General features: G+C 52.6%; 1 protein-coding gene across 2 annotated transcripts; it reads right to left on the reverse strand.

Annotated features, from left to right (window-relative positions):
* Positions 1–1,917: 1,917 nt before the first annotated feature.
* On the reverse strand, positions 1,918–3,070 carry LOC134555938 (transcription cofactor HES-6-like). Of its 2 annotated transcripts, XM_063408034.1 has the most exons (4): positions 2,914–3,069; positions 2,738–2,824; positions 2,579–2,660; positions 1,918–2,494 (listed from the first exon to the last, which is right to left on the reverse strand). In XM_063408034.1, exons 1-4 carry the CDS (start codon positions 2,977–2,979, stop codon positions 2,067–2,069), a joined length of 663 nt encoding a protein of 220 aa, XP_063264104.1. In that variant the 5' UTR covers positions 2,980–3,069; the 3' UTR covers positions 1,918–2,066. The 2 variants fall into 2 exon arrangements, with proteins under 2 accessions (XP_063264104.1, XP_063264103.1); XM_063408033.1 differs by having other exon boundaries at positions 1,918–2,660; positions 2,914–3,070.
* Between the last annotated feature and the right edge of the window lie 7,452 nt (positions 3,071–10,522).

Consider the following 10,522-nt stretch of genomic DNA (forward strand, 5'->3'; position numbering starts at 1 on the left):
AGTGGAGAGGTTGCCCAGGGCCAGCATCAGCCCTTGATGTCACTGCTGAAGCCAACGAGCTCAGGCAGGGTCTGAGAGCTTCTGTGAGCCACAGGCTGGGCCGTGGCTCCAACTCCCTCTCAGGGGCCTTTTCCAGCCCTCAGATGTGCAGGGTCACAACACGGGGTGAGGGGTGATGTATGAACTGCCCTTGGGGTTACAGGGAGCTCTGAGCTAAGAGGGGAGAGTGACATTTCAAACAAGATGTGAGACCTGAGGGAAATTGATATAAATAAACCTGGACTTGGGCTAGAGAGGTGCAGCCTTGGTCCAAGAGGTCATCGGGTGTGTGGGGCATTAGTTTTAGTGCAAGTGTCCCAGGCTTCATTTACACTTCAAACCCCAACGTCCCTCCCTAAAGCAGAAAGGTCACGACAGAGGCTCTCACCTCCCCTTGTTGCTCAGCTGGTTTTTGCTCCTCTCCTCCAGTTCAAAGGAAATGTAGCACAACAGGGGATGAGAAGGACCAAACACTCTGATAGACACCTTTGAACAAGAACACTCACCTCAGGTAAAAAAAAAAAATTACAAAGGAAAGGCCTTGCCAGCGCTTCAGTTCCTACTGTTATTATTCTGTGGGCTTGTTAACAAAGGTACATGTCTAGTCCCTTGGTCCTTGGGGTGCTTGTTCTATGTTTGGGAACTTCCATGTATTAAGACACTTTACAATCCCTTTTTTCCTCTTTACAATGACAGCTCTCTGAAAGGTATTGTATCACACCATAACTAACTTGGCACATCCCCAAAGCAGGAACAGGGAAGGGTCAAACCTCATGGATAAAAACGCTGATCTCCCACCCCTCAAAAACATTAAAGAACACTTTCCAAATCCACTGCACACTCTGTTCAATTGAGTCTTTTTTTGTTGCTCTCCACCACCACCACAAAAAAAAAAAACCCAAAGTGCAAACCACTCCCCTGTGAAGCTATGCCCCAGGACAGGATTTGCCTGGCACTTCTGCAGTCAGGGCTGTGCATGTGTGAGCAATGCCTTCAGATCGAGTAGGGGAGGTTTGAGACTGGCATGCAGAACAACGAGCCCCAAACTCTGTGGCCTAAGACCAACTAAGCCACTATGACCTTGCCATGCAATAAACTTAAGTGTCAACTAGAATTAAACAAAAGAAGTATTTGAATTCCAACAATTAACAATGCTTAATACAGGGATTAAGTGTTAATTAGCAGCATTGTTTCCATGATATACACATACTGGTGTTATGAGCCAAAATGAGGAAGCTGTATTTTTAATGTTCTTAAACGCGTCAGAAGCGCATCACATTAAACAATAGATGCCACATTGTGAATTCAGGCTTTTTTATTAAAGATTAAAAATAAAAAAACATTTGACACCCTAATATACATAAAGTCACAATAAACTCAAATGTGCTAAAAGCAAAATGTGCATAAAGACACTCATTTCTAAAAGGCACCCTGCCACCAACTTCTTTTAAAATGCTTATCTAATTCCACCAGGCTTCTAGTTTTCTCTCACTTCCCTAAAGGTGAGACTTTAGACTGCTACCACCACTGACACCTTTCAGGGGTCTGTGCTATCACTAGAACGCTTAAAACCATGCATGCAGACTCAGCTCGAGCTCCTTCTGGAATTAACTATCGTGACTCAAAATGAACAAGGGCTTTTTCTTAAAAGGTAGTGGTGTTGGGGCCGCTAAGGGCTAGGAAGAAAGGCAGGGTTATAAAATAACTGCTGTCTCCACCAGAAAGCTTTGCTACTACAAACCGACTCCCTCCTCCCCCCCATCCTCCCGTAAAACAACCCCTAGAGTTACAAAATGCCACACACGCACACACACAGGGATGAAATGTTAACGCGTTGGCCATTAGGCTGTCAGGGTGTGACAGCGTCAGAGTGCCCGAGCCCCCGGTCCCAGCGCTGCCAGCCGCACACACACACACACACACAGAGACAGACACACTGACACTCACTCACACAGACACACTCGGCACACACGCGTGTGCGGGGCACCCCGCGCTCCCCGCAGGGTCTGCGCTGACTCCCCTCGCTGTTACCAGGGTCTCCACATGGATTTGGGCGAGCCGGGCGAGGGCAGGCCCTGCGTCTGGGACGCGTCCAGTCCGTCCGTGCAGGTCTGGCCCGGCTCGGCCTCGTCCGAGTCGGAGCAGGTCTCTTCGCTGGGGCAGGGCGAGAGCGCCGGGCCGGGCGGCGCCGGGCCGGGGCGGGCTCCGGGCGCCAGGGCCAGCGCTGGGGCGGCGGGCCAGGGCCCGAGCGCGGGCTCCCCCGAAGCGTCCGTGACCGAGTCCGGGCAGCCGCCCTCGCTGAGGGGCATGGACTCCAGCAGGTGGTTGAGCAGCTCGGCGGCCGTGGTGGCGTCAATGCCGGGGCAGCTGGAGACGAAGGTGTGCACCTCGTGCATGCACTGGATGTACCCGGCGGCGAAGCGCTCGCTGGCCTCGAGGAGCCGCCGCCCGCCCCCTGCGCCGCGGCGGACAGAGAGGGGCGCGGGTGAGGCGCGGGCCGGGCCGGGCGCCCCCCGCCGCCCCCCGGGCCGGCACTCACCGCGGGCGCGGCGCTCCAGCACGGCCCGCACCCGCCGCACCGTCCGCTCCAGCACCTCCGCGTTCTCCAGCTTCGCCTGAAACTGACCCGGGGCACCGCGGCCGTCAGCGCGGCCCCGGGCCCCGCCGGGCCCCGCCGGAGCCCCGCCCCGCCGCTCACCTCGCCGTCGGCCAGCAACAGCCGCAGCTCCCGCAGGCTCTCGTTGATGCGCGCCCGGCGCTTCTTCTCCACTAGCGGCTTCTTCGTCTGCGGGGACAACAGTAGCATCAGCCCCCATCAGCCCCCGTCAGCCCCGGCCCGGCCCCGCCCCGCCCGCCGCGGCCCCCGCCGCTCACCCTCCGGTCGGCGCGGGGCTCGGCGCAGCCCTCGGCCCGCGGCGGGCGCTCCCTGCCCGGCGCCATAGCCGCGCCGCTGCCTCCGCTGCGCGCCGGGGCCGCCCGCGCCGCGCTTTATAGCCCGCGATTTGCATGTCAGTGATCCCATTGGCCGCGCCGCGCGGGCAGCGCCCAGCGTCGGCCGAACGGGCCAATGGCGGCCGCGCGCTTTGTCTGCGGCGGGGCGGGGCCGGCGGGGCCGGCCCGGGCCCGGGAGCGGCACCGGGAGCGGCGCTGGCCCCGCCGGCGGCTCGCACGGGCCCACAGCCCCGGAATGCCGTGTGTGCCGCCGGGGTGTTCCGGAACAGGAGGGTACAGTGGGGCCGGCCAGCTGCCGGCGGGGAAAGCCGGGCCTCAGCAGCGCCCTGGGCGTGAAAGAGTCGGTCTGAGCCGTGGCCGGGTAGCCGTGGGGCGAAGCAGGCACGGCTGGCCACGGAGCCGGTCTTGTCCTGCCCCCATCCCGGGCGGGACGGCTGTCACGGGGTGCGGGTGCCAGCCCGGGAGGACGCGCTGGTTGTGGCCGTGCCGCAGGGCTGTGCGGGCACCACGGCTGCTGCAGCGCATCCCCAGCCCCGGGGGCTGTCGCCTGCCCGGTGGCCACGGGCAGCTGGGCCCGGAGCGCTCGGTGGCGGCCCCGGCGCGCCGCAGCCGTCCGCCTCCCTGGCTGAAAGAGCCGGGCAGCTTTGTGCGGGTAACTTGATGCTGATGACAGTTGGCAGCTGCAGTTCCCCCAGTAGACTGAGGCAAATAAAAGCATTAGGGCTCGTCCCCGAGGAGAGCGACAGGTGTTCGCTCCCGCTCCTTTGTTTCCCTGCTTTTATTCTCCTCGCTAATGCATGTCATATTTTTACCGCCCGAGGAAACGCGAGACGCGTCCCCCGCTTCAATCGGCGCTGCCGGCGCGGAGCCGCACGCTCGCCTCCCTGTACGTGTCCGGGATAGCTCCCCTCCTGCTCCCGCTTCCTCGCTGGTCTCGCCACGGAAAGCCCTTTGGCTTTGGGGGTGCTGAGGTTTTCCTCGCGGAGAGGCCCGGCGTGAGCTGGAGCCGCTCAGAGGCGCGGGATGCCCGGTTCCATCCATTTTTATGGATGCGCAGCTGGATGTGTGCCCGGCGTGTCCCGGGTGGCCCAGCGGGCACCGGCACACTCCCGGTGCTCCGGGCAAGGCCGGGGTGCCTCGCTCCTCGGCAGCCCCGCTGCTGCTGAGCGCTGCTTTTCATCCTCCAAGTGTTCGCGCTGTGCTAATCCGTGTGCGGGTTAGACAGGCTGGGACAGAGAAGTTCGGCACTGCCTGCCCAAGGCCATCACGGAGTGCAAAGCCGGCACGAGGGATATCCTAGCTGGAGACCTAAGCTCAGGCCACTCTTTGTTTTGTATGGCAATGGACAGGAGGTGTTATTTTCAGGAAGGTGTTTCTCGTGTGTTTTTTCCTTTTCTGTTTAAGCATCAGTGCTTGGGTTTCGTCAGAGTCTGTTCAGGTGGTGACAAGTTTACCTGCATCAGGCAGGAGCAGAGTGGGATGTGCTGGGGGCTGGATGTCTAAATCTGTCCTTCAGCTTCGGATGCACTGAATTTTCTGTGTAACACAAAGTGGAAAGCAGCTCATTCGTTTCGATTATATAATTAATGCTGGCTAAGCAGAAAAGCTGTGTGAACCAGGCCATTTTTGTATTTAAGCAAGTAGAGACACCTGTGACCATTCTGTGCCTGGCTGATGCATACCTAGCCTATGTAAGTGGCAGGGGAAAACCATGACTGTATGCATGCAAACTGCAGCTAAGTAATGAATATCACAATTTTGAAGGAACCATCTTTGTTCTGAACCAAAACTAGGCACCTAAGGTCATCTGGGGTGTATAAAAACACACAAATGCACACACACATTTGGGAAATGTGCAGTAACACCAAATGTGTGTAATCATTGGTGAAAGATGAACTCCAAGTGCTTGTGAGCTTATTTTCTCTTCAGAGAAAGCTCAGCTTTTCCTAGAATGGGGGTGGGGGGAAGTGGGTGAACCTGGTTGCTGGCCAGGGTAAAACCAAACCACACAAACATTCCTGTATTCACTGCTCAGACAGTGGGGTTAACTGTGGTGTAAATCATGTGCAGCCCCAAACCTGCCAGGCCTCTTTACTGCAGGTGTTTGTACCAGTTGTGTTTCAGAGCTAACTTGGGCTAGAGGTGCTGAATTGTTCATGTGGGGAAATGAGAAGTGAAGGAGCTCCCGAACTCACCCCAGTCGAGGTTCAGATGTGTCAGGATTTGGATGATGAAACTCTGGGGGCTGCTGAACAGCAGTGATGTCCCACAAGCATCAATCTGAGTTTTTGAGCAGGGAGGAGCTGGAGGCACGAGATGAGCACTTCTGGATGCACAAGGAGACTTCAGCAGAAAATCTTGGCTAAGAACAGCCAGATAGAGATGACCATGGCTCTTATATCCTGTTTCTGTTCTGACTGGGCAGGTGTTGATGGCAAGGCATGGTACACATTGCTGCCTCTTGTTCTGCAGCATGCCTTTTTGTATTTTCTTTGAAAAGCTGCAGGTCAAATGAGTTGACAAATGCTGGAGCTGTTTGTGCTGGGCATTAAAAATGTATGTGCCATAAATATCAGGGCATCACTAGAGCTGCCATTCTGGAGGAGGAAGTCACTGCAGGCTATCTCCTCTAGCCCACAGGGACAATGTGACATTTTTGTGCTACTTTAAACAAGTTCCATCACATCAGGTGAAGCAAATCATGGTAACCTCATGCATTTTAATGGAAATGTCAGCTGCAATCTAGTAAAAGAAAACATTCCTTAGATACCTTGTCCAGTACCTCAGTGCTTGTCCATGTGTGGTGGTTCCTGAAGATTTCACTAAACTCATTGACTTATCTGTATTTTATGCAGGTTAAGCCCATCCTGCTCCCTGCTGAGGGGGAGGTGGATGGGCACTGCTTCCTCCTGCATGAAGGGTTGGAGTTCAACCTTTGCTAGAGCAGGGAGCTCTGTCCTGCCAGAGACCGGCTCCTACACAAGCTATAAATTGCAGTTTAGCCAAGGAACAGCATAGTTTTAGCAGACATAATTACATCTGGGTCTTGCTGCATGTGTTCTCCTGCAAGCCTGTGTGTAGAGCAGTACAGCACAGCCTATAAAACAGGCTTTAATTCTTTCTACATGATGCACGAGCACTAATGCAGCTGTGGTGACAGGGAGGCCGTCCTGCAGCCTCAGCCATGTGCCATGTGTTTTGGAGGCCCAGGTAAGTGGCAAATCCTCATTTCTGATATGTCATGGTCTCACACACTTCTGTTTGAGTTGGCAGGTGCATTTGGAAGGTTTATGACTCCCAGTAGAACATTCACAGAGACATAATAAAACTCAAAACATTTTTGAGTACTCTGTGGGCAAGTGTGCTGCCATGCGTGCTCTTGGGCTGGAGTCAGGAGCTGACCCAGGCTCTGCGTGGATAATACAATCAGGGCACGGGATAAAGACATGATGAGCATGCACAAGGTCCATTGGAAATGCTTGAGTAGTTTCTTTCATAAATGGTCTAACATCTGTTGTCGCTGGAGGCACAAGTTCCTGTCAAAGAGACACGTCATCCTTATAAATATTAATGGTGCATATAAATGGTGGTGGGTGTGAACTGTGGATGTGAGGTTAATGGGTGAGCTGCTCCTCAGGCATCGCTTAGCTGCCATCAGACTTATTTCTACACTAACAAATACAAACTGTTTAGGTGGTAGAGCAAGCAAAAAGCTTTCTTCCCCCTCCTCCTCTCCCTGGGGTCCCCTCACAAATGAAATGTGTACTGTAATTAGTCTCTTGCCTTGTCACTGATGGAAATTAGTCCTGCTTGCAGTGGCAAGGAGGAGAGGAGTGAGGCTGGAGCTGGAAGAGCTGAGGCTGCAGGTGATAAATGAAGCGAATGAGGAAGTTGGGAGAAGTCTGCAGCATCCCCATCAGCCTGATCCTAGCTGCCTTCAGTGCCATCGATTTCTCCACTGTTAATAGCTGATGTCTAAGAGGAAAATAGGGTTGAATATCACCACTGAGCTGCTCTTGGACTCCAGTCTGTTTGTTACTGCAAATTGTGTTTGCTGCCTTGAGCACTGAGTTCCTGCTGCCCTTTTCAAAAACCATAAGGCTTTTCCTATCCTTATTTATTTATCAGCAGACTTGGCAGCAGTGCTAGTGTTCATCAGCTGGGGCACAGAGGAACAGTTCATGCCAGCCAAAACACTAATGAGTAGCATTCAAAAGGGTCTTATGTCCATTCACAGAAGAGCCCCAAGACTGTGTTTGCTGCCTGTGGAAGCTGGGGGTCCCCTCGGCCTCAGAAGGTGGGGCCAGCCTTCTGTCACAGGTGCTTTGAATTTCTGCCATTTCAGAGGTGGTGATTTTCAAATGGAAAAATGGTGAGGGGCTGTGATGAGTAAGTAAAGAGGGATGAGAGCCTCTCCTCGATGGTGAGGGATGGATGGCTGCTGTGCCCTGGGGGGACTGCCCTAAAAAACCCTCTGTGCCACATTGCTTACCCTGTCTGGGCTCCTACAAAGAGAAGCCCAAACTCACAAAGCTTTGCAAACCGCTTCAGCTCCTGCCATTTAGCTGTGTTCTGTCATCAGTGACTGTGGCAGAATCCTGTGGTGCCTTTGAGGCTACAGAGAGCATCACTTGGGCACATTACATTTGTGGAAGGTATTTCAGGGAGATGAGAATAATTGTCTGAAGCAAGTACAGAGGGATTTTTTTCAGTTGGATAAAAAAAACCGTCTTCCTGTGGTGCTTTGGAATCAGTTCCATTGTGTTTCCAGGGAAGACTCTTGTATTTGATTTCTCTAATATTTTTGGTAATTAAAAGTTATCTTTATCAAGGGGCTGTCTTCATCATAGGCTTTGTGCTATATTTGTAACAGGGCTGCATGTATCACTAGTCCTCCCCTGCAAGACATTTCCATTAGTTCCTAAATGCCTTACAGGCATCCTCATTAAACTACATTTGCCACAGAGAAGCCACTGAAGCCCTTAAACACAATCCCGACTAGAGCTGAAAGCTTTTAAAGTGTGTGCCCTTCAGGGAGTATTTCTCCTGACATGCAGTGCGTGCCCAGGGTAACTCCTAACCTGAACCTCTGGCTGTGACACTCCACGTTTGTTGACAGGACACAGGTTTTACTTTTATCAGATTAACGTGTACATAATCAGGCTCTGAACTTTGCTCCTGTGTGTTTTGTGAAATGCTCTGGAAAATGCCCCCTTTCACTGACCCTCAGAGGTTTGCATTCACATTACAAATTGCGTATCTGTAGGTAGGGAAAAGTCCTGTTCCCTAGGGGAAGTCTGTGAGATCCTTTTTAGCAATGACAGAATATATTTCATGGTCAGCTTCGAGAAACACTGGTCTTTTCTAAGTCAAAATATTTTAGAAGCAGAGACCAACTGAGGGTCTTGGCACCCCATTTTGTGTTTTGCACAAATACTGGTTCGATCCAGCTGCAGGGGATGCCTCAGATTGGACAGATGTGTTTTCTGGAGGTATCCATGAACAACCTGGGGCATGGCCACAGCAACAGATATTTGTGGATCTTGTCCTAACTGTGCCATACTCCAGCTCTAAGCTGGTGTTTCTTCAAAGAGGTGACACTCTGTAACCCAGGGTCCTTTTAATGGTGTGGAAAAAGGAACCTGAGGGCTTGGTCTGCTATGTACTATGCTTTTTAACCACTCTAAGTTTAGAGTGGATTTTAGCCTTGCTGCCCAGCACAGCCCATCTGTTTGGCGTAATCCTCACTTAATTTATACTCATGGTTGAGTCCCCTAAGCCTCTGCAAGAGCTCCTTGCATCCACTTTGGTGAGGGGCCATGGTTGAAGGGGTGCTGGAGGGCAGTGATGGGTGGCTGTGAGAAGGAAGCTCAGCAGGCAGCTTTGAACAAGCAGGTGGGTGCTGCCATTCCCTCCTCTCCAGGTGTATTTGTCCTTCCTGGAGGAGGTTAGCACAGTTTAAGAGGGGCATAACATTTTTGAATCCTTGGACTACGAAATTGCTCTGGCACTTGAGCACAGAGAAACATGAACTCTACAAGGTGCAGGATTACAGCTGGCAGAGGAGAACACAGTTCCTCTGCTTGGATCATCATTTTTCATCTTTTTTTACTGGGACTCAGGTGTTCGCAGAGAAATGCCAAATGTCTTCCTGCTGTTTTCCATGTGCTGACTTTTGGTCACGTGCAGCTGCTCAGTATTTCCACTCACCTCTCAGCTGTCGTGGGGTTGTGATGGAAGGGACCTTCTGAGGGCTGGCGTGAAGGTGCTGTGCCTCCAAAATCTGTAAGAAATGAGGGCTGCTCCCATGATTCTGCCTGTGTCAGCAGGCACAAGGCACTGCAGTCAGCTCACCTGGCTAGTCACAAATCACAGAAGCAAAAAAAGCTCAGGAAAGAACAGTGAAATCATGGAAAGTCAGGAACACCGTGTAGGCTCCTATTGATGCTATGCAGGGTGACTTAAAAGAGAAAAAATGCTAGTTCCTATTAAGCCATGCTTTTAAAAATAGAGAATTAGAAGATCTTTATTTTGGTTTGGGTTTTTTTAAAGTCTAGAGAAAGGGCAGCACTATCCCTGCAGCACACCAGGTTTAATGGGGCATGTTGGGAAGGGGTTCATTTACTCCATGAATTCAGGATCCAGTTTAACTGGACTCTAAAACGGCTAGTTTTGGAGGTGAACCCATTTTATTGGCTTCTGGGGATTACTCAATGTTCTATAAACTCCAGTAAAAAATTCTTAGCACAGCCATAGCTTCTGTATCCTCGCAATTAATAGAAAAGCAAACACCAAGTTTGCTCACATGCACAAACAGAGGGTTCTGAGCAGAGTGGTAGGACTGGATCCACTCGAGCCTGGTGCACATTGCTGAGGCAAATCAAAATCCCAGTGATACATGGCCTAAAACTGTAATTAGAGGGCTGGTCTGAAAAACACATACAAACTGAAAACAACATACAAACAAAATGTGGGCAAGTCTGCCTGGGCTATTCTTTGCTTCCTTCCCTCCAGCCCTTTCAGAGGAGTGCTGTGTGGTCTGCCAGGGCTGTGTGAGAGCTGGGGTGGCTCGGCCCCAGAGCTGCTGAGCTGCCTGGATCCCTCGGAAGCTCATTTACAGCTGTGCCCTCAGCTGCATGTTGGGGAGCAAGAGCTCTGGGATTGTGACCAGCGGCTTCCTAAGTGTCACAAGAGGCACATGCTGGAGGAGATGCAGAAGGTGGCCCTTGCTCCAGATGGTCGATAAAATGCCCCTGGCCTGTAGGGGTACACAGTACAAACTGTCAGGAATATTGTGTCAGGCCATAGAGGGAAATCACTGGAGCTTGCCCTTAGAGACACCTCCAGCTCCTGCCCTGCTGCCCATCCCCTCTGGCACCTCCCTGAGCTTTGCTCTTCAAGGGTTTCTGGACAGGCTTTCAGTGAAGAAATCAGTGTGTTAGTCACTCCCCTCCGTGCCGAGTGCCTGGGATCAATCCATCCCCTACAGGAGGCAGGCCCCAGCAGCCGGCCCACACCAAACCCACAGCTC

This window comes from Prinia subflava, chromosome 11 (assembly GCF_021018805.1).
Source record: "Prinia subflava isolate CZ2003 ecotype Zambia chromosome 11, Cam_Psub_1.2, whole genome shotgun sequence".
NCBI classification, from domain to species: domain Eukaryota; kingdom Metazoa; phylum Chordata; class Aves; order Passeriformes; family Cisticolidae; genus Prinia; species Prinia subflava.